At 40.9% G+C, this 24,620-nt stretch overlaps 1 protein-coding gene across 1 annotated transcript; it reads right to left on the bottom strand.

Annotated features, from left to right (window-relative positions):
- Positions 1-361: 361 nt before the first annotated feature.
- Positions 362-23,546, bottom strand: apoba (apolipoprotein Ba). Its single transcript, XM_071522397.1, has 29 exons — positions 23,489-23,546; positions 22,622-22,660; positions 21,546-21,658; positions 21,267-21,412; positions 20,358-20,505; positions 19,536-19,688; positions 18,556-18,680; positions 18,400-18,476; positions 17,846-18,302; positions 17,535-17,643; positions 17,103-17,249; positions 16,448-16,659; positions 15,260-15,467; positions 14,991-15,164; positions 14,620-14,823; positions 14,325-14,492; positions 13,897-14,102; positions 13,562-13,744; positions 13,205-13,335; positions 12,333-12,543; positions 11,896-12,068; positions 11,618-11,793; positions 11,407-11,528; positions 10,822-11,195; positions 2,969-10,543; positions 2,728-2,839; positions 2,065-2,100; positions 1,691-1,877; positions 362-1,546 (listed from the first exon to the last, which is right to left on the bottom strand). Exons 1-29 carry the CDS (start codon positions 23,541-23,543, stop codon positions 362-364), a joined length of 13,206 nt encoding a protein of 4,401 aa, XP_071378498.1. The 5' UTR covers positions 23,544-23,546.
- Positions 23,547-24,620: the final 1,074 nt, after the last annotated feature.

Below are 24,620 nucleotides of genomic sequence, written 5' to 3'. Positions count from 1 at the left end.
ATGACGTCTCCTATTGCTAATTAATTCATAACACTGCAAAAGGATCCTATGTACAATTTAACATTTTTATTGTACTGTTGATCAAGAGTAAAGACCAAAACAGTATGACAAACTGTTGTACAAAAATTCTTTTATTGTTTTATTTAACATCATTATCAAGAAGTAACAAAATGAAAAGCATTGGGAGTTTAGAATTTAAAAATTAGCAAATTTAAGCAAATTCAATAAAAATGAACTCAAGTATAATGCATGTGCAATAGAACACAATTTAATTTGCATCTAACAATAACAAGTCTTTTTTCACACAGCCATATAAATTCTGTCAGCTATGAAGCAACCAAGTGGTGTTGAGAAGCATGATTCATTGCCTGGACTGCGTTGGCCATTCACTGAAAGACCTCCAGAAGAAGAGTAGGGGAATATCAATGTCCATCTTTTTATTGCTCACTCTTATATATGGTGCTGTGTTTTCAGATGCTCTTTCCATTAAATTTATACTTTCATTAATTCCTCCATAGAGGTGTGACTGCAAAATACTGATAAGCTCCTTAAGATCATCATTCACACCCTCCGCATTTATGCCATTATAAACCTCTTGAACCTTCCGTTTGGCAATGTCTTTATACTCCGTTATACTTATCTTTGCCTCTTTAATGTGTTGCTTGGAAGACTGCAGAGCCTCTACATAGATGTCATTAATTTGAGAAGCAATTTCCAGGTTGTCAGCTCTCATGGAGGCGATGAGCTCTTGTGCCTTTGTGACAGTCACCTCCAAGAGGTCACTAACTTTCTTGAGCAGCACCTCCAACCAGCCACGCACTGTCTGTACTAGATTATCAGGCATGGAATTCAAAGAAGACTTCAGGTTTTCCATTATCTTCCTTCCATTAACAACAACATCGGTTCCAGGTACAGTGAACTCAGTTCCCCTGATGGTGTCGCCAATGGTCTCTATGAGGTTGGCAAACCGTTGGGCTGCCCTGTCAATGGCCATTGATACAGAGCGACGGGTTCGCTGGGCGATCTCAAGGCCCGTCAGCTTCTCCTTAAATCCAGGCACAGCAAACTTGGTGTCACTCAAAAACTTAATGATTGCATCTAACAGGACTTCAATGTTCTGTTCACTGCGTCTCAAGAATTCTCTAGCCTTGTTAGTGAACCTGTCTCCAAATTCCTGCACATTGATGGACATTATGCTGTCAGAAGCCTGCCTGTACACGTCTTTCCCTTGATCACTGAGTTGTTCAATTGAATTCTGCAGTGTGCTGAGAGACACAGGAACCTCATGATAGGCTCTCTCTATGACATTGGAAACTGAGTTCTTTAACTTCATACCACCACGGTTTAGATCAAAACCAAAGTGGTAAGTGTGATATTTATTGATGAACTTGAGCACAGCTTCAGTAATGGCAGGCATCCTCTCCTTGGATCCTTCAATCACATCATGGAGGACACCCAAGTCCCAGGAGGCCTGCAGGCTCAGCTTCTCAGAGTTTCTCAAGGTGGCTTTGACAGTCAGAATGTCAGTATCCTTCTCAGGAGTAGACTAGAAGATGATAGATATCCATAAAAATAAGGGTTAAAATAGTGTTATGTTTAATGCAGATAGCATCAATCCATGTATAGAGTTTAAAATGTTGTTTGCTTTTGACAACAATATGCAAACTACAGTACTTGAAGTATCTCTTACCAGGTAACGACTGAAAAGTTTCCCATACAGCTGTGATGGAGACCTTCGTTGAACATGTAATCCAAGGAAACCGGACGATGGAGAAGACATAGATGCAGTGATGCCATCTTTACGGGAAGCAAAGCGGAAGCTCACATCGACAAAGGTTGGGCTGGTGATGTCAACATTCAGAGTATGACGAGACACCCTTAAAAAAAGAGAAATAATTTTTTGTTGAGGTATGTGCTGATAACATTGGTCAAAGCTATTACATGAGCTAATGAGCTATTACGCCTTTGTGCCATTCAAAACATGACTGATATCCACATTGATTTTGGATTTTACAAACTTTGAATTCTAAAATATCTTGCAGCCAGTCTTGGAAAAAAACATACATAGCATCAGGAGCTGGAGAGGTTTGGCGCTTCATCCTGAAGAAAGAGTGCCACAATCAGAAATATGCTCTAATATTGCATGGAATACAGCATTTTGTGTTAAACCAGTGGTTCACACCCAAAAAGAGTCCCAACACCAGACACAAGAACATGTGAAGTAGAATGTATGAATGGGGAGTATGGGCAGAAATATGGCAGAAGTATTATATGAAATATTATATGTATATATACTGTATATATACATATATATATACTTACTGTTTTCATATAATATTTCTGGCATATTTCTGCCCATACACCCCATTCATACATTCTACTTAACATGTTCTTATATATATATATATAGATATATATGTGTGTGTGTGTGTGTGTGTGTGTGTGTGTGTGTGTGTATATATATATATATATGTAACAGATGAAACAATTATATCAATATATATTCAAAGTGTGAGAATGAGTGTTCTGGTGTGTATTGTACGTACATGCATTGTAAAACACTGCACACCATGTCACTCTATTCACTTTACAGATGCTGATAACAAATGTACAGAATGTGCCAATTTGGCTATGTATATATGTAATACACTTTCATGAGTTGTAGCAAGCAAGACCTAATTTCTCATTTAAGTTGCAAATGTTTAAGGATCACCAAAATAGACTTACCTCAGGTTTTGTGCAAAGACATGCTGCCATTCAATGTTTGCGTCATTGTGAATCAATTTGCACTTCCCATTTAGACTGACAATTCCATTCTCAAATCCAAGGGTTGCTGTGGCTGCAGGGGCACATAGAAAACAAAACATTATATCTAATGCAATATCTCAAATCTATTAATTCAGTCAAAATAATTCTTCAAAGTAAATGTAAGGAGTGATTATACACTGTAAGAAATTGTCAGTATTACCATCCAGGTCATACTCCAAGAAGATCATTGTAGAAGTGCAGATGGACTTCAGTGAGGTGACAGCGCTGGAATCCTTATTTTCCACGTTGGCAGTTGTTGTCACATTATAAATTGGTGACGAAACTGTCAGAGTGGCAGCAAGGGCACCAAATGCTGGGATAAACACACTTGAAGGCAGATGTAGGGCAATTTCAGGGATTTCCATCTTTTGCTCTGGAATGGTGATGGTTGGAATTTCAAAGTTTGAAATGTGACTTGCAATTTCATCTAGGTTGATGGTGTGCTCGCCAATGATGAAGGATTTTGGTAGGGTGAAAGATGAGATGGTGATTTCATATTGTGGCATCTTGAATGACAGGAAGGACATTTTGCCCTGTAGATATTCTGTGTCAATATCGTAACTGGGCACTGCCATCTTTGGCAAGCCTGGCAGCATGATCTCAAAGGCTGTGGTGGTGATCACCTTAGGGATGTTCAGATTCTTCAGATCAATTGTGAAGGGTTCCACATGCAAGGTGGTGAATGGGACATCAAAGGCTGGAACTGAGATTAAGGGTGGTAGTGTGAAATTATCAGAGACATCAATGTTTTCAAATCGCATGTCAATATTCCTTATGGTCGGTGGGATTTCTTTTACCCAAGCAGGCACTGCAAGGGTAATCCCAGGGACACTGAAAGTGACACCATTTTCAAATAATTTAGATGGTATGGCAAACTCCAGGCCATCCATGGTCTTTGTGTATACAATACTGGAGGAGACATTGAAGAATTGTAGCTTGTCCATATTTGTGACCTGATCAAACTTGAGTACATCCCAGAGGTTCTTTTGATAAACAGGAAGCTTTACTGACTTCAAGAAAGCTAGGTGACCTTCCACTGATCCTGTCAAGTCCATGCGTACTTCAGCCTCATCATTGGATAAGAGTAAATCACAAGCATGGATAAGAGAGGCCAGTTGCTCTTTACCACTCCAGCTAAAAGACTGCTTCTCTGAAGTGATGGCAAGGTTGATGTTCTGAAGAAGCCCAGCATGACCCAAACTGCAAGGCTGACTTGCATCAATATTCACTGTAGCCTTTAGGGTTGTTAGAGGAACAAAATCAAGCGTTCCTTTAACAATATGCTTTCCATTTGTGTTGAGAGATGCAAAATTGACATTGTTATTGCTTGTGTAATCCACTGTTGCATACACACGCCGCAGAGAGACCTCAAGAGCAAAGTTCTCATTCATGTCATATTGGAAGATATTGTTTGGGCTTCGTTTTTGTTTGTCCTGTTTGTGATCAATGTTTGAGTTGAAACTAGTCTTGACAGTTGAACGCAGGCCATTAGCATTAAGGTAGAAGCTGGCCTCATTGTCTAGATCTTCGGCAATATTGCAGCTGCCCATTATTGTTATGTCTGTCTTCCCTTTGGTAGTGGACTCCAGTGACACATAGGAAGAGAGTGCTTCCAATGCCAGGTTCTGATCAATGTTTCCCTTGCCTAAAGACTCAATCAGTGGAATATTAAACATATATTTAAATTTAATCTTGGAACCTATATTTGGTTTGGTCTTGGTATTTCCAATGAGTTCCTGATTAAATTCCAGATTAAGGAAGGGCAGATTGATTTTGGCAATATTGGTTGCAGAAGCTTCCATGCTCCTTCTGGAGAGGCTAACAGTACAATCATGGCTTGCCTCCACGTTCCTGTGCTCCAGGGACACAGTGGAGGCCAATTTTATTCCCCTCTTCCTTGTCAAACTAGTAGTGCCATCAATTTTACCATTTAAAATGTCAAACACAGATGTTGAGGAAGCTCCAAATCGAACAACAATGTCTGATTGGTTGTAGAGGCCAGCATTAGCACTCAGGGTGATCACAGTGGATTTGAAGGAGAAATCATAAGTTATGTTACCCATCGTTGGGATCATAATATTGTTTTGAATAGCAGGTAGTGTGAAAGTGGGTAGGGTCAGTTCACTTAAAGTTTCTGGAACATGGATGACCGGTAACTCCAGAGATGGCAGCACAAGGGTATAGGATGGCACAGAGAAACCCATTGCTGGAACTTTGAAGCTTGGTGTACTGACCTCCTTGGGAACAAAATAGCTGAAAGCAGGCAACTCTGCCCTAAAGGCAGAAACCTCAATATTCAGGATTGGTACTTTGTATCCAGGGACAGTGAAAATTCTAGGAGGCTGGCTAGAAGTGTCAATCTTATGTTTATCATACTGTAACTTTGCTTGGTTGTAGGAATCTTTTAGAAGTGCAACTGCTTTGTCTCTACATTGTTCAAATTGTGCCTTGATGATGTTGGCATTGTCATTGATTGCAATATAGATGGGTCCAAGGTCCAATTCAAAGTTGTGCATATCAGGGTTCTTATGGTAATGAAGCTTCAGGTTCATATCAAATGACTGCTGAGGGGTGGTAAGCAGGGTTTTGAAGCCTGCATGTTCCCATAGAGAGAGTTCTTTGACCTCAGGGGTTTTCATTTCTAGATAAGGTACAGTCATCTCTGGGACCGTGAGAGGAACAGTCAAAAAGTCCAGATTAGCCTCTCCGGCAGCTGATGAATGTAAGAATATGTCCCTTTCATTGTTTTCCAAGGTGAAATCGTGATTGTACTTGTACTGATTGAATCGAGCCAAAGTAACCCAATTAGCATGCTGCTTCTCCGAGTTTAGAATAATACCATAATCATTCTGGAGATCCACCTTACCAGTGAGTTTCAGGGGGAAAATAATCTTTGAGTTTACTTTATTCTTAACATCCAGCATAATCTCAAATGGATGGGCCAAGAATTCCAACGAGTTGGATATGGATCCACTGAGTCTTCCAATGAGTTCAGCATCATGAGAGGTTGTCAGTGCAATTTTCAAGTCTCCAATATGAGCCTCTCCATTCAAAACCATGACACTCTTCTTGATAGATGGAACTTCACTCTCAGCTCTTGCTTCAACAATGATATGGCTTAAGATGACCGATTCAGCAGTCACTGTTTGCCTCATTTTCAAGGCCTTACAGTCAGTTTCTCCTCCAAAAGTTAACTTGGCAGTGCTGAAATTAATGGTGAATTCTAGATTGCTTTTGTGTGTACCTTCATCAGAGTAGTCTTGAATGGACCACTTTCCATTTCCAGTAGTTTCACTAGTCACAGTAATTATACCTGATTCCATTTTGGCTGCTATATTCTGTGCCACATTTGCCTGACTAGAAATTTCAGCTGTTGGGATGTTCAAGTCATGGCTGTAGGTTGTATCTATGGCTGCAGAGATTCCACTCTTGAGTGTAAGAGCCAGATTGTTGACCAAGTCTGCTGTGTACATTTGGGTTGTGGCCTTGGCAATAGTCTTGGCACCAGCCTCAGCAGAGGGGCCAGTGAGAGTCATGGATCCCTCATGATCAATGGAGAAGGTTGTATGTGTGGCTTTCACAGTCTCTGTGAATAACAGCTTCTTCATTCTGGGAGCTTCCAACCGAGCAGTGGCATCCAAGGAGTACTCAAGGAATTCAATACTTGACGTGGCATGAGAAGTCAAGGTTGCTGTGAACTGTGGGGTCTTTGATGTAGTAGTTGAGTTCTCAATTGCTCCTGATGTTACAAGAGTGTAATGTGGGGAGTTCACTCTAAACTCACCATGGAGTTTGCCAAAAACTGGAATGCAAACTTCACTGGGAACCTCAGGCATTTTGATCTCCGGAATGGGAAGCATTGTGATTTCAAAGTCCTCCAGATTCAATTTGGGGATGTTGATGGCTGGGAATATGATTTCTGAAAGAGTTATTTCTGGGAAGGTCAGATCTGGTAGTTCAGATAGATAGAGAGCTCTTAGATCTCCAAAGATTTCCTCAGGTTTAGGCATTTGGATCTCAAATTCTCTGATGCGATCTATGATTGCAACTATGTTTGCTTTGATCTCCTCAAAGTCTATGTTAAAGGAAGGGATTGTGTAGGAACTCAGAATGGTGAACTCAGGGACTACAATTTGAGCTGGGATGCTGATCTCGTGCAATTTATTCAGGTTGATTGTAAATGCCGGAATGACAAGGTCAGTGAGAGGTATGGTGAAAGAGGGAATCTCAATCGTAGCTGTCTTCAGTGCATCCAGAACTCCAGCCATAGCTTGCTTGATCTGGTTGATGATCTCATGGTCCTTTCCCACTTTGCGGATCTCTTCCATCAATCGGCTGAATTGAACAGAAATGTAGGCAATCATATTGGTGTAGGATTCACTTGCCCTTTGGAGGTAGATGTATATTTCATCTCTGATATCCATGCCAAGGACTCTTTGTTTCATGTCTTCAAGGATTTCCTGTACTTTCATCTTGATGTCATTGTAGGCTGTAGTGTCAATCACATCATTCAATTTCTTCACAACCTCAGCCACCTTAGTGTTTTTGAGCTCATCCAAATATTTGATGATAGAAGTTTGGATCTCTCTGAAAAATTCCCTAACAGCCTCAACTTTTTGTACAATCTCATATGTTTTAATCTGCTCATTAATATAGTTTGTTAGTTCAACAATTTTCTTGTTGGCCTCATCGACAAATGCATTGTAGTCAAATTCCTTTATTGACTTAAGCGTTGAAGAAATGCTTTCATTAAGCTCATCAATGCTTTGCTTAAAGTCAATTGCTTTTATCTGACTTGTCATACGATCCAGAAATTGCATGATGTTGTCATAAACATATTCAAATTTGATGCCTTTCAAAGCATCTACCAGTGATTGCACAGTGTCTTCAATTTTGAATTCTCTGATGAGTACCAATACCTGATCTAATAATTCTTTAAATTTTTCATCAAGATCATATTTAAGAAGTAGATCCCTAATGTAGAAATACACTGCATTGAGTTTGTTGGTGATTTCATATTCTTCAATCCAATTGACAATAACATCATTCATAGAGTCCATCACTCTCACTATCTCTGAGGAGGGTATTTTATATGTTAACTGCTCAACGTACATAGCCACATCAATCGAAAGTATGTAATCCCTTACATCTTTGAAAAACATTTTGACATCAAAGGTCTCAATGAACTGTTTGAATTCAACCATTTTTTCTTTGATTTTTTCCAAGATGCCGTATTTAGAATCAAGCTCCTGTAGCCATGCGGCACTGTTTTCTGTGAGCTTCTGCAAATCAATCTGTCTGATGACATCCTCAATGGCATCAATTGCTTTAACAAGTGAGTGCCTGATTTCATACTTCTCATCAAAGGCACGGAGCTGATTTCCAATTTCTGAAAGCAAATTTGTTATGGCATCAGAAAAGTCTCCTCTTTTGACATAGTCTCTGACTGTAAGAATGAGGTCTCTAATTTTGGTTGCAGTGTCCATCACTGTTTTTTCAAAGTTATTTTTCAAGTTTTCCATAGCAAGCTCCAAGTCATCCATGGTTACAGCAAACTCGTTTGTCAAATAAGTAAGTTTTTCTTTGATCTCATTCACTTTGTTGTCTAAGTCCATCTCTCTCATGAAGTCACTCACTTGCAGTGGTAGTTGATCTAACTTGGCTCTAAATTCACTGATTACATCATTAATATCTAGACCGTTGATGAACTGTTGCAGTGATTCTAAGGCGTTTACAAGAGCATTCTTGAGCTGTTCAAAAGCAACAGGAAGACTCTCAATGAATGGTATCTTAATGATATGGCAGTCACTGTTCTTGTCATACTTGAGGAAACCAGCCATACTGAACTCTTGATTTTCTGGCTCTGATCTCTTTGCTCTACTTGTGCTCAATTTGCTGAAAATGTTTGTGAACATTACTCCAGAAAAATCAACTCCAATCTTCTCAGGATCATTGTAAGTATTAATGTCCTGGTTGTAAACATGGTCATTCAGCTTGGATTTGGTTTTCCACGTCAGAGATTGTGCACTGGGTGTCAGGAGGCCACCAAATTTGTTGTCTATATGAGTGGAAGAATCCCCACTTTCAAGCATATGCATGGTTGATACCCGGCTGTCATGTGTGTATGCAAGAGCCAGGGGCTCAGCTTTAACCAGCAACTTGCTGTACAGCTGTCCAGTGTGCTTCCCATATAGATTAATTTCTCCATCACTGTTGACAAGGGCATCAATGGTGAGGCTGAAAGGCAGGGCCATGGTGCGTATGGTGCTGTCAAAACGTAGAGGCTTAGAGTTTATTCGTGCTTCACAGTTTGACTTGGAGGAGAGTCCAGCAAACTCAAGTTCACAGTTGTGACTCAACTGGGCATCCATTATATTCCCAGATATGCTGGATTTCATTGTACCGGCCATATCAGCATAGTTGATTTCATAGGTATGTCTAACCTCCTGTTCTTCTCCATAGGCTCCTTTCACACCTCCAGTCAGGTCCATCTTAAGTGGCTCAAGCTTCATGTGGCCTTCATTGTTCACACTGACGTCATAAAACTTGATGTCATTTGTCACATCGAATGAGGTAACAAATGGCTTCATATCAACCTTGGTGTCATGTTTGTAGTAAACATCTTCACAGATGAAGTTGTTAGTCTTGGAGCGGAGGGCTAGGGTCCATAGAGTGAGGGTCAGTGTGTGGCTGTTTTCAGTTTTCATCTGCTTCAATGATCCCATCATATTGCTAGAAAAGGTCAATGCCCTTCGGTTCAATACAATATTCATGTTGTTTCTTGTGCTTGCATCATGTGCATGGCCCTTGAGTACACCATACAAAGATGCCTCTGCAGCTGTAATTTTACCCTCAATGTTCAGCTCTCCTCTGCTTTCTTCAGCCATTGCTTTGGATGTGGAGGACAGGGATGCTCCACTGCTATCTATGGCACCGTTGAAGATGTTCTCAAATGTCACCGGGCTACACTGAATGTTGTTAGTTCCACTGGTGATCAGACCATTTCTGCCAACTGTAACAGAGGCTTTGTGCAATCCACGACCTGCATCGAAGGTGAGGGAGCCTTCAGAGTTTACCTCAAGCCCATCTGAATCCATGGACCCTGTTATAAGGGAGTATGCCCTATTTGTTGCATCATCTGCCTGTGATTCAATTCTGAGAATGGCCATATGGCTGGACAAGCCAAGCTCAACTTTGTTATTGAGTGATTTACCCAGGGCTGTGGCAACAGCATTGCACTTCAGGGTCAGTTGTGCATCCTTATACTTAAGTTCTGCCACATGCTTGAGGGCATCATTCTGTACATTTGTTTTGGACACAATGTTCAACTCTGAGTTTGCATAGACTCCCTGGATCATGTTGTGAGCTTGGATGAATGGTGAGGTGATGCGCAGGTTGGACTCTCCTCTTCCTGTTCTTTCTAGAGGGCGGAGGGTGTAGCTATGGGTGTAGGCGGTGTTGGTGGACAGTGAACCTACATTAACTGATCCTTCCAAGGTGCCATCTCCTGTGACTTCATCTGAGGTAGAGGTTGATTGAGCAGAGGAATAGAGAGAGATGTGCAGACCTACTGGACTAGAGGCTTCAATCTTGTAGCTGGCCCTCGCATTGAGTTTGTCTGTCACAGTTACGGTTTCTAAGATACTGAAACTTGTATCAATGAGGCTATGGCTTAAGGAACCATTCACAAGATACTTCAGATTATCTTCAGCTCTTCCTGACATCATCCCAGTTCCTTTAAGCAGACAGAAAGAAATTATACCAATGTCAATATCTGTGATAGCAAAGTGGAAGATGTTGCGTAAACTCAAACTTACATTAAACTAAATTAGATATGCACTGTCTGGGTGTACATTCTTCAAAATCTTAATGCTCATGTCTGATTAATTATCAGGGATATTTGCAATAATTACTCACACTGTGACTGAGCAAATTGTATTAAACAATTTAATCAAACACCCACACCATTATTTAGCAGCTATCAAGTATTTGATGTTTTAAGGGACAGCTTACCTTCAAGTTTGTATGACAGTGGGTTGAAAGGCGACTGGGCCATGATCTTGTATTGTGCAATGTAGCTGGGGACATCTACAGTGTTGTTACCCCCAGAGATGGAGCCTTCCCAGTTGTAGAAGTTGCTGTTGATCTTGGTGGATGCTTCAGCCAGACCAAGAAGGGGGACCATGAACTCTAACGACTGTGGCATAGTGAATGATGGCACCGGATAGTTTTTGGCAGCAATATATAGGCCTATCTCTGGTAAGTGGATGACAGGAATGGACAGAGTGGTGGGGATGTTCAGTTCTTCTGAGGTTTTGCCTCCCAGCGGCAGAGGAAGCGAGATGGTCATCTTGTCCTTGTTGAACTGGTATCGGAACAAACTGTCACTGTTGAAGTGAAAATTATGCACAATCATTATCATTCAAGTTTTGGGCTTTGCATCTGAAAATATCTGAACAAACTGTCAATGGTAAGAGGAGCAGAAGATGAACAACCCGTACGGTTTAAATGCTGTGCTAGGGTTTATGCCTGTTAACCTCTGAAATCAAAGTAATGTTCTGTAAACCCTTGTTAACATAAAATGTATTTGAAACTTACGATTGCAGGAACAGTTTCTCAGGCAGGGCTGGCAAAGTGAGATCTGAAATGCTCCTCTTGTTTCGCAGGTTTTCAATATAGGGGATTCCTGCAGCCAATTTGTCCAGCCAGATATTACCTGCCTTCAGGAAGATGTACAGTTTAATTACTTCTCACTTGTATTGATATTGTTACAACTGTAAAAATATAGTGTCAAGTGTCAAAGCCATACCTCAATTCCTTTGGTGACAATGTGGCGCAGTTTCATATCAGTCTTGGCCACCTTCTGGTCTAGGATGTCATCGACGAGCTGCTGCAGCTGCCTGTGGTAGTTCTCTACATTCGGGATCAGTTTCTGGATCTCTGAGTTCAGGTCTGAATTCAGTTCCACTTCAAACTTGTCATCATCTGTAAGGAGAAAGTCCAAGAGCCCCCACAAATAAACGAATGAATGAACAACCTAATTCTGTTTCAGTCACACAGAAGAAATGAGAGATGGCTGATGATTACCATATTTGAGGTTGACTTTCTGCAAGGAGGATGTCTCAGGGAAGTTGATGGCCGTCTCTACCCCTATGACCACACTCTCATCCTTCTTCAGGGTTGCAGTGACAGAGGCATCGGTTTTCAGGGAAGGGATGACCATCTGGACTTGCAGCATGGCATCCTTCATCATTTCAAGTCTACATTCAAAACAAGGTACTATATGTTGAAAAGATTTGATGGTATGTTGAAAGTTTGATGGTTAAGACCACCATCTCTACAACCTTACTAAACCCCGGGGCCTTGATTTGGATTCTGCCTCAGTTAATTAAGCATTTGTGTCTCCTGCTATGTCTCTCGTTCATGCATTTCTCACTCAGAAAATAGCCGCTAGAAACAAGACAGCACAGCTGAAGTCTTGTCAGTATTTATCATTAGGAAGGTATTAATCATAGAGCTTTTACCTGGTACGTCCAACCAGAGTCAGCTGTGGGATGTTCTTGTTTGTGACGTCGATGGTGATACCTCGCATCTTCTTGCCTTTTGCATTAGTGTCAGTTACAGCCAGCTTGATGCCTGCTTCCACATCATAGTCAGGAATGACAACCTCAGTGGTCAGAATGTTCTTATTGCGGTTGTACTTAAGGGATGCTGTGGCCTCTGTTGAATCAGCACCTAGTAGCAGCAGAAATAAAAGGTAATAGTCCCAATATCGTTTATCTTCTATTGGGCCACATCTGGCCTCTATATCAACTAAAACTGGCGCCCATATCGATTTCATACCAATATGTGCTGTAATTGGCACCAGATACCTAAACCAATTCTGGTCTGATTTCAGGGTCTCCTGGAGTTCATGTCCATCTGTCCATTATTGTCCATTATTAAGATGTTTAGAAAATTAAAGGTCTTATCTTTTATTTAAGCTTGGTTACATCTCAGAAAAATATCATTCTCACCAGAGCTTGTGACCAAGTGACACGTATCCTGTATATTTTGCATATTTATTTTTCAAAAGAGGCTATTCACTAGTAGGTAAGTGATATATGTACCTAATTTATGCATATTTAGTTTATTATAGACTTAATACAGCATATAAGATAATGATAAATGTGGGTTTCAACTCTGAGTGGCACACATTCATAAATTCTGGCCTCTTCACAGTGACCACAAAAGTTCCTACAATTTGATTCAGTTTCCTTGAGCCATGCATTACAGCAAATGCACAACAACACAGAAACATTCAGAATGAAACAAACACTCATGTGCATGCGCACACACACACACACATGCGCATGCGCACACACACACACACACACACACTTTTGCATTTACATACCTTCTGCCTTCAGGGTTAGCTTCAGAGAGTCCACCTTATGACGACCGTCTCTGCCCTCTCTGAGTGTTTCACCAGTGATGGTGGCAGTGTACTCTGAAACCTCCCCTGTGGGTTGGATCTCAACTGCAAACCTGAGGAAACAAGACAGGCTGCATTACAAATCGTCTTCCAATTTAGGCCACAAATTGCTTGCTGACCATAGTATTGAATTTATAATAACAATTAATTGGTTATTCAAGATCATGAAGATAATTAAAATGTTGACTAATCATCTAGATGTAACCTACAAATCTAGAGAGAGACTACTTGAATGAACACCCAAGACCACCAATAACTTTGAACACAGATCCCTCTTACCTGGTTTCTCCTGTCAGGGGGTAATAAGGGGCCTGGTCTGTGGAGCTTGCATTGGAGTAGCGTACTATGGTGCAGTATTTCAGACCAGTGAATAGAGGCTGGCAGTTAGTGGAGTCAGTCCGGTCCTCCACCATGGATGGCACTATCTTTGTCTGACTGGAGGAGACTGACAGCAGCTTGTTGCTATATTTCAGAATGAGAGGAGCAAGTTAAAATAATTCAAACTGGAAGCTAGAGTTAGATTGTATTGGACAGAATGCAGTAAACATTAACTGTTGTCTTTTATGTGACTTCATGGAAAGAACTTTGTGTCATTTGAGGCAGGTGCCACCCACCTAAAGCTGAACAACTGAGTGTTCGACTTAGGAGCAGGCATGGACAGTTTGATCTGGTTTCTGTTGATGGTGACCTTAGCATTGAGGGAACTCTCGTGGTACATGTTGGTGTGCATCTCAATCCCAGCCACCACAAAGTCCGGAATGTGCACACCCATTTGGGTAATGAATTCCAAGCCGACCGAGGGCATGAAAGACAGTTGGTGCTGCAAGGAGAACGATACTTCAGATGGAGGAAATATGCAAAACTGTGCTAGGACCACAGTTTTCTGTGGGAAATGTTTTCTATGTGTGGGGGACAACATCAGCTAGCAATTACAGAAACAAGATACAAGGGATTCAGGTTTTATAGAACAGCAAAATTTTCTATCATTCTACTAATGTAGTTATCATTACATGTCAAATAAGATAAAGGCAAGCTAATTTACCATGCTGGGAGAAAAAGTAAGGCCTCCTTTGGCACCAGGGGCAAACACCCCAGCCAGCAAGAACTTGAGAGGGAGGCCAGAGGCAGTGGGTAGAGAGAAGGCATTCTCCATGAAGATGTAGTGGGCAAAAATCTCATTTTCGGTGCTAGATGTCAGTGCATCAATGGCCTGTTGGGGTAAGAGAACAGAGACACGTTACATGAAAATATCACTTCAACTATGACTTGCAAATCTCAAATCTTTTTCACAATATGTTCTCTTACAATGACCATTTCAAGAAACAAAAAGTTTTGACCTTGGCAGGCAGGACCCTGAAGAAGACGTGATAGTACATGAACAGAGTCTCAGCCATCTGTCTCATTTCACTGGTCTTGATGTATCCTATCTCATTTCCCAGGAGCCTAAGGTAGGCAGTGGCTTCAGGGGCCGGTGAGGAACGCACATCAGCCATGAGCTGGTTGAAACCGGATGTGATATCTTTCAGAAGGTCCTGTGGGACCTGGAGAGATATTGATTGGTTACACTTTACTCAGAGTTCTGGGATATGCATGCAAATGGAGACTGTAGGGTGTATTCATGTGGTAACATAAACAGCCTAAAATGTACTAAAATATAAATGACAATACAGTATTATGTGTGCATATGTACAATATGTAATCATTTCACCTGTCTTTTCATTCTGCCTCTGTTTGGGGCAATTCTGTCCAAAACCTGTTGGAGCGTCTTTGGGGCTTGGTCACCTGCCCAATACACAGCCCTGGAAATGGTGTCAGGGAAGAAACCCCTCTCTCCGAAGAGAGCATCAATTGTTGGTTCAAGTCCTTTTCCCTCAACACCGACCTTGAAGGGGAGCAGTTTTGAACATTTAAAAAATCTTGACAAAACTCATTTTATGTCCTCCACCACATGTAATAATCACGCTGTTGAAAACATACCTCAAAGATGTCATAGTTGTAGTCAAAAACTTTTAGGGTGGTCTCCAGCATCACCTCCTTTGGCAAGGTGTCAGTGGGATCAAAGATGATGTTGCCCTGCACTGAAGCCAGCGGTGTTTCCATCTTGTAGTTGCGGGACATGCCGATAAACTCTGCGTTTGTGGGGGACGGCTGGTCGTTCAAGGCCAACTCAATGTAGTTTTTGAATCTTTAGTAAGGAGCAGAGAGAAGGTTCAAGTAGGAGTACATAGAGCCAAACCACTGATGTTAATATTTTCTCTCCTTAATCAAATGAAGGTTGTAGGCCAAAGGTTTCTGCCCCTTTCACTTCCCATGCCCTATGATGTTTAAATCAAACATGAGGCACAGTGGCAAAAACACCATCATCCTTATCCAATTTACATGTTTCTACTTTGACTTCAATTTGTCTCTTTTTTTTTTTTGGTTGCCCTTCTCCACTGGAAATTCAGAGGTCAGGGTCAGCTACAGAACAACACTCCTGGAGCGGACAGAGATTCAGTGTCTTGCTCAAGGACACTACTCACCTACTCATAGTGCTACCCTGCTGCCATATAGCATTCATACTATAATTTAAGTCTCAAATATGGACATTCGAATGTGAAATGAACAAATAAATGAAATTCATTTCCACTTGGGGACTGTTAAACCATTCATTCTATCAATAATATAATAGTGCTGGCTAATTGTCCTCTCAGGTGTTTCTGGGCTTCCAGTCTATATCCAGTTTTTTTGGACCCACTTTTCCTTTTTTGAGACTTTTGGAATCCGTTTGCCAATTGTTATGTTTTTAAAATTGGTTGCAATAATGATAGCACATATGACATGAAATATGATGTGGTTTTTACATATTTTAACATGTTACTGATTTTTTTTTCTAATAACCATGGCACGGATGTTGCATTATCCTTGCTTCACAAAACCACAAAATATTTGTTTTTATTAAAACCCATGAGAATCCACTTCAACAAATAAAGAAATACATAACTGAAGAATCCTCAAAAGCAAAAGTAGTCAATGTTAGTGCTGGATGTGGTTAAAGGAAATCATTTTACACCCCTATTAATTTTTACGTTAGACTGAAAGGGGGCAGGATCCGGAATCTTTTATTTGGGCCGAAAAATGATGTCGCACTTGAGAGGACAATGTTATTGCTGGACAGCCACTCACGGATGCATCTGTGGTTCCTTGGAGTTGCGGATGTTGTTAAGGTGGGAGACCACGAAGTTCTTGAGCTGCTTCTCCTCCATGTCCTCCAAAGAGTTCACAAGCTCGGTTACCAGGGCTTGGTCTGGGCTCTTCATCAGAATTAGATAGGCTGCCACGCGTTTCTCAACAGGGCTCTGAACATCCTGGTACACTTCCATGAGGATGTTTCTAACCTGCAGCCATATAAACGTTCAAAGCGAGTGAGTTGGCTTGCCTTTGTCAGCGCTTAGAACTATCAGAGAAGCTTGCATGCAATAACATCCACATTTTAAATTCCAAAATGTAAACATTATACTGTATGTATATTTTATATGTACATGTATAGGCCTATCCTAGTTTTAATAATTTATTCCAAGTGGTCATTTGAAATATGCTCTTTTGATCTGTTTTTTGTTGTATTTTTATGTGTACGTGCATGCATGTGCGTGTGTGTGTCTGCAAACACATATGCCTTCATGCATGTTTACACTCTGCAGCGTTCCAGGGTCAGATTGACCTCATCAACCACTTGTGCACTCCACAGACCCTCAACTAAATCCCACAGCATATGTCGTGTTCATTGTCAACCTACAATGGATGTGCAAGGACTGATCGTGCGTGTGTGGAGTTACTGCACCTCATCACTGATGTCCATCAGCCTGAAGGCCTGAATGGCTGCCTTTTGGTTTGATAGAGGAATGTCAGTTCTCTTAGCACAGCGGAAGAGGGAGGACATCAGGCTGGGGCTGACATCTTGCATGGCCCGACCCATGACACCAACAACCTAGTTTACAAAGACTATTATTATTATTACTACTACTTTGGGGTAATTTATTCTGAGAAAATACTGATGGGACACATAAACTCTGAGTCATACTCCCTGAGAAGTGCTGACTTCAGGTAGAGAAAATGTAGACTACTATAAATAGGTGAATACATGATGCAACAATCATATAGTTACAGTCCAAATGTTTTAATATGCATTAGGAAAAATGAAAAACAACCTATATGGGTGAGCTATCCAAAGCTATGTGAAATGCTTGAAACATGATCAGTAGTCAGCACATACCCGTAGTGCAAGGAAGGACATCTCTGTGTCCTCTGAGCAGTCCTCTAATAGCATCTCCATGAACTTTGACACATCTGTGACCTCTGGGGTAACCTTTCCTTCATGGAACCTGTGGACAAAGGCAGAAAAGATATGATCAGATCCTGCGGTTCTGGATAATGGTTAGGTTTGAATGTGTTGCCCTCTAGTGGTGATCTATAGCAGTTACACAGATGGCCAAATGAGGCATCAAAGTTATTGAAACTCGGCAGGTCATCTATATTTAGGCTTTGTAACATTAAAAAGTATTAAAGTAGACCTCTTCTACTTACTTCTTCACTGTGTTAGCCAGAGCATACATGATGGCCTTGCTCTGTTTAAACTGGGCCATGCTGAGCATGTCTCTGACACGGTGGGCATCAGGGTGGGCCTGGAGACTCAGCCCGTAGACCAGGGCGTCCACCTCCAGTGACACCCCATCAATGGTCCAGATGGCCTGGAGGATTGCGCTGGTGCATTCCGGAGTGCCGCACTGGAACAGGGCCTGCCAGGTGAGCAGGCCTGACATATCCAGCATCTCGGTGACTGTCTGGCTCAGCGTCTCGTTCCTCAGGGAGCGCAGGCCGGATACCAATTTATGGAAGAGGCTGGCCCTCCTCTGGCCCTGGTCTGTGCCTGCCAGAGCCATAAGGTCCCGCAGGGTGCTCAGGGTGGCATCCTTTGTCTGGACTGGAGCTTTGTCCTCAGGCTCTTCAAAGTGAAGTGGCTTGCTGCGGACGGGGTCTGCCTCTGTACCAACACCCAGTAAGAGATGGGAACTAAGATTATGCAGAAAGACATTACAAGCTGCATATGCATGCCACTTAATTCACGAATGATCACTCACCAAATATTCTGTTGTTGATCCTTATGGAGTCTTGCAAAGTCAAACTCTGGATGACTACAGATGATATTCCATTGTTCCTGAAAGGCAGATTAGAAGTTGATGTATAGACATAAACATACACACACAAAGATGCACCACACACTGAGGGTTACTTACTCATGAGAAAAGGGCAGGTAGATGTGTTTTTCTGTGCATTCGGCTGTAGTCATGTGCTTTCTCCTGTTGTCAAACTGGTAATTGCAGTCTTGAGTGCTTCTGATAAGCTTAGACATGGGGCGATGCTGAAAAAACACAACATACAGCATGTATGGATACATTCAAGACCTAAGACAAAAAGCTTTTGAGTGAGTGCCAGAAAGTAAGGCATTTTAAACAATAATAGGAAAGTATTTTAAAGTCAATTTAGTATACTTTACAGTGATTGATTGGTAACTTGTGATACTGAGTCTAATGATTTTTAAATTCATATAGATTCAATTCACATTAACAGCACTGTTATGTCAGAGTGTCTTCCACATGAGATGATTGCATCTTTGCAACTTTTCTGTAGCTGATTCCTGTCAAAATGTCCTTGTGCAAGATGCTGAACCACTACCTGCTCAATCATTTTAAGAACCTCTGGATTATGTAAAAATAAACCAGCCTAAATCACAAAGTGGGTCTGCAATAGTAAAGAGCATCCCATCCCTCCTGAATGAGACCCCGTAGATTTGCCCTATGTGCCCAAATAAAATTCTGGTGCCAGGTATGTACACTGCTCTGCCCACAAGATCCAAACCGTCTCCTAAACAGCAGTGAGCAGCACTCCATTCAGAGAAAGCTGGACTCCCCGATGTTAGATCTCTCGTGGAAAAAGAGCGTGCTGTGTGCAGTTTACCGACGTCACACTGACATCACATTTGTGGGTATTTGAAACTTGCATTGCCATTTGGAGCCACCAACGTTGCCTAGAACAGCTTTAAGATGGTTGGAACCTCAATAATATCCCACAACTTCTTTAACTCCCTTGACAGCAATCCGTTTACATGGGTAGGTGTTAAATTTTTTTGATGGTGGATATCTCATCATATGCATCTGAATTGGCATTAGTGTCAGTGTCCACTTGAAGGCTAACAGGCACGGCACCAGTGTCTCACCAGCTTTTGCAGCAGGGCCAGGGGGCTGTTGGTCAGTCCCCTGCTGTAGAACTGGTCACACTGGGACAGATCTCTGGACAGGGACACGTCCGTGGCGATGTCCTTCCTGGCATTGACCCTGTAGTCTGTTAAACACGTGCCGTGCACTGTGCTCTGAAAAGAACAAATGCGGAGGTTAGCTTGTGAATATGGGTTTTAAGGTGACAAAGCCACATGTAAGTGAGGTATATTTAATGAAAGATTGCGCCATTGGGTAATAAATCTATGTCTATATAGGTCACTCGTTCTTATTCAGGTAGACTCTATGAGGAAACTAATCAGTCAAGATAAGATATATATATATATGTATATCTATGTGATGTAATGCATGTACTGCATTTCATTGCATAGCTTATTTGGAAAGTATTATAAAATGTTACCTAACCAATTGACCTAATTGAGTGTTAAACTTAGAGTGCCAAAACAATCCTTCTTTTCAGCAGACCTCCTAATGTCTTTTGCTTATGATAACGAAAAGCTGAGTATGGAATGGAATAAGTTATAAGTAACCTACGAATCTGTCAACAAAGATGCTTTATTTATCTGTCATATCACTCTCAATATATTCCTTTGTTCTAATGACTCCTTGTATTGTGTTCAGTACGCTGTATTTTTTCTATTTTTTTCTATATCCTCCTCTCTGCAACTGCAATGACCCAGTTTCCCCAAGGGGGGTCATTAAATTTTCATCTAATCTAATGCTTATTCATCTGATGGACCCCGTATGCTGTAGTTTTGCAGCAATGTAGGAGAATCCAGAGGGGGTTGGGTGGAGATACTAACCATGATGCTGTTCTGTTCGTCCTCCATGACTGGCACCATGAGAGCAGAGACAATTCCTCTCTTAATGTTGAGGATGTTGACCGGCTCGTCTGGCTCTGGGTACAGCTGGACATTGGTGATCTGCTCCACAGTGAACTTCAGAGAGTTCCTGGATAGGGAAGAGACAGACATCACTCAATAACATTTCACACTAAATAAGAACATAAGAATTAAGGACCCGCTGGCCTTGGGGATAAGAACTCTGGTTCTTGGAATACAAAATAAATGAAGAGTTTTGTTCCAAAGTGAGATATCCACTGCTTGAGAAAAGTGACATCTACTCTTACAAAAAAAAAGTAGGTGTCACAGCTGAACCAAGTATGATGCTTGCTTGCTTGTTGAAGGACAGAGGGCAACTTAAATCCTTGGTTGACAAAATGATGACAATTTTATAGACTTTTCCAAAATGTATATATCGTGGTTTGAAAATGAATTCCTAAAATGGACAGAGAAACTCTTAAGTATTTTGACAGCGAACCCTGTCACTTGACAATAAAAAAAGGTCAAGGACATTTAAAAGACCATTACATAAAAGCAAGTCTATAAAGATGAGTTTCAAGAAGTAATTTAGGATATGGAGGATATGATTTTGCCAGCCTAAGCTCCTCAGGCAGGCCGTTCCAAAGTCTGGCAGCTATGATGTAAAAAGCCTGATCACCTCTTGTTTTTAATCTTTTTAATCGACTTTGGAACATCCAATAGCAACCTGCCCAAGGACCTGTGATCTGGCTTGCTTTAACATGGCTCAGCTTGGACACCAATAAAAAGCTGCTCTTTTGTCTTACAGATCACATGCAAAAAGACTAACTTTATCTCCTTGTCCCTGCATGTAATGTGTATCAAATCATCTAAAAGATGTTTTGCACTAACTTTTCCATGGCAGCCTGGAAGGCCTCGGAGCCGGCGGCCTGCCTGTGGACCGGCTGGCCCTGGGGATCCATGACGGACACCTCGCGTAGGGCACAGTCCCTGGTATGCAAGAGGAAGCTGCATGTCTGGGGGACTTCGATCTCCACCTAAAGATATGCGATAGCAGAGACAGGGCAGGAGACAGAGCCAATAGAGCGACAGACAGGGAGGGAGGGTGCTCAGATAAGAGGCTTCTATTACCAAGGGAACTAAGTTGGACAAATAATCAAAGTCACGTACCTGGCAAGTGACTTTGGGGCCATTCTTGAGGTTGGCAGTGCCCACCACCCCGTTTCTGCTCTCTGTGGTGTACTGGTAGACATATTTCTTATAGGCCTTGAATCTGGTTGCCACTGTGACAGAATAATGGTAACACGTGGTAAATACATGGGCTTTCTACAATCAAATCAAGTGATTCCCTGCAGACTTATAAAATAGCATTTCCACATTTCCTAATAGGACAAAAAAGAAAAGCTAGTTTAAATTTGGATATTTGAGTGTTTTGGGGTTTTTTTGTTTGCTATCCATTTTCACTTTTTCAACACATTTCAACACTTTCAGCTCTCTAATATCTCATATTGTAAGTCCTGGTTTTCTCTCTCTGCCTCAGTGTTAGGGGTGCCTTTATTTGTCTTGCTCTTAATCTTTTGTCTGTATCTTTATGTCATGCTGATCAATTTAACCTGAGGCTACCTGTTAAGATTATGTCAATATAATTTTTTTTCTTAGGTTCACAGTCAAGCTTCCACATCTTCGCTTGACTCCAGACCTTTGGACCCTTCGGTGACTAAATGACAATTGTAGCAGCGAACAGCAGCCATCGTACTGCCTCATAAACACCATGGAGCAAGAGTCCACCAGCTACTGCTATCTCCAAAAAGCAGGTCATGTGTTTGTTAGTTTAGCACAGCCATTATCGATCTGTTCTCAGTTCACTGTGTGTGTTTTCAACAACATCCCCCCCCCCCCCCCCCCCCCCCCCTATTTTCCAGGTATACACATGTCAAAGTCAAAGGAAATGGCCAAGTCCAGAATAATTTTAATTACAACAATTTTGGGGTATACATATTCTTGAGAAGTACATTAGGGCTTGTAGATCATCATCATTTTCATCTTTTCCTCTTCCTTTACCAAATCACACAGAATCCAGAAAACAACCCCATTGCAAACTTCAAAAGCTCAGTTTTCACAAACTTGTCAATCCCTCTATCAAGATCTGGGCCAATCAATTTGCAAATGAAAAAATGTCACATATTGGTGTTCTGTGGTAGGCTTTGTTTATGTTTGTGAATGTGTGTGTCTCTGAAAAAACTTACACAGACACGTTGATGCCTGATCATCGTCATTGCCTTGCTCTGGAAAGCAACAAAATATAGAGTGAGTGATCATATAAATAGGTAATAAATACAATTTTGTAGACATTATTTATTATAATTCTAAAATATAATCTGATTAAAATAATATGTTTATAATATCTTTTGCACTGAGCATTAATTTAAACATTTTAAACCACACAATGAAATGCAACCTATATGTAATTATAAATATACATAATTGCAATTTCAATTTTCATTGAGCATATTACATATAACTCATACCCCTAATTTCACTAGATCTCTATATATAGTATATATTTTATACAATTTCAATGTCTGTATTATATACATAATTACAATTCTACATGTACATACTGTATATATATAGAATTACATTTCATTGTGTGGCTTGAAATTAAATTAGTGCTTGGTGCTAAAGTGCTATATATACATAATGTATGTACACATTTATGTATGCTGTTTTAACCTAGTGTTTTAACCTAGTACTCTACAGTATATTATTGGGCCCTACTATGATCGTTGTCTTATATATATAATACAGATGGAATATTGAATATATTCCATATATTAAATAGAGAGAGAAGAGATAGAGAAGATACATTGATTCAATCATGATCTATTCAGTTTTTGATCAAAACATTTGTAATGAACTGGATGATCATGCAAAATAGGGCACATACACCTGCTACTGCAGTGAATGCTAGTTTAAAAACACCAGACAGTTACAGAAGTGATATCGTTTTAAGATTTGTTTTTGTATGTATTGTTAGCCTATTCCAGCTAATTATTTTCAATAAATGGATTTCCATCAATCCAGTGAGCTAGCTGGTAAAAGAAGGAACTTACGAGCCAATGCGTAGCTGCTCAGAAGCAGTAACAGACAAAGTTTGGTGTCACCCATGATGGGCAATCAAGAAAAGAAAACTCTGTTTCCTCTGTCCTCTTCAGCTCTCTCAAGCTTGACTAACACACTTCACTGCTATCACAATCTTTTATAATGTCTCTTTCCAGTCCCTCCTTCACCAAGCCCTGCTGAGTGCTAGAGACAAATAGATGTGGCCAAGCCTATGAGGTCGTTTCAAAGTTCAAACTGTGACTATCATTGACTGCTACTGTTGGGGAGATATCAATATAGGATGTTTTTTTTAATTTAGTAATGCCATTAAAACATATTATAAAGAATAGATTGTAGATCGGTGATCCTCAGTCCTGGTCCTTGGGACCCAGAGTACTGCTGGTTTTCTATCCTACCAGCTGGTTAATTCACCTGTCATCCCATTTGTAAATCAGTCCCTGGTTAAATGGCTAGAATGAAAACCAGCAGCGCTCCTCTACTTTTTATTGCCTGTCTTTCTAGCTGCTTAGAAGGCTAATGCTTGGGAATGTTGATGCTAGAGAGTCTGAGAGAATCATGGTTGGAAACAAAGTTTCCTGAAACCTCTAGACGCAACTACTTCACAGGGACTCCTTTATCACAAGAGTGTAATGGTTTATCACACAATAGTTGTTGTAATAGTTGTTTAGTGTGCTCCTTATATAATCAGCAGGGTTAGAGAATCCTTAGCCAGAGGACTCAGGAGAAGCATCTGCTGTGCTGAAGTGTCCTTGAGCAAGACACTGAATCCCTACCAGCTCCAGGGCTGCTGTTCTGTAGCTGCCCCTGACCTCTGACCTCCCTCCTTTCCTAATGAAGTATCACATTATAATTCACATATATATCTCACTTTAATATGAATAGATTCTCTTATGGTCTTTGCTTCTTCAACACTGCCTTATTTATTTAATAAATTGTATCTAATGCTGGGGTTACTTTTTTTGTTTTCACTGTGACTTATCTGATCACTCCAAGATGCATTAACTGGGCAGATGTCCCCAAATGCATTTTTTCTTACACTGTGATCCAATGAGGCTAACCACAATGGGACGTGGTCTAACCGCAGCATTAGATATTCACGACGACTTCTTGAGGGACATTTAA

This window comes from Centroberyx affinis, unplaced genomic scaffold (genome assembly GCF_046629955.1).
Source record: "Centroberyx affinis isolate AG114_WGS23_722 - 3 ecotype Tasmania unplaced genomic scaffold, CSIRO-AGI_Caff_v1 ptg000984l_1, whole genome shotgun sequence".
NCBI classification, from domain to species: domain Eukaryota; kingdom Metazoa; phylum Chordata; class Actinopteri; order Beryciformes; family Berycidae; genus Centroberyx; species Centroberyx affinis.
This window is presented reverse-complemented; position numbering and strand designations above follow the sequence as displayed.

Bases quoted from the DNA above. Each gene is read 5' to 3' on its own strand.
- apoba (XM_071522397.1), bottom strand. From the start codon at position 23,543: ATGGGTGACACCAAACTTTGTCTGTTACTGCTTCTGAGCAGCTACGCA. The intron at 20,506-21,266 runs GTTAGTGCAAAA...TTCCCTATCCAG, and splicing joins TTCCAGGCTGCCATGGAAAA to GAACTCTCTGAAGTTCACTG. The intron at 12,069-12,332 runs GTAAAAGCTCTA...TTTTGAATGTAG, and splicing joins ACTCTGGTTGGACGTACCAG to ACTTGAAATGATGAAGGATG.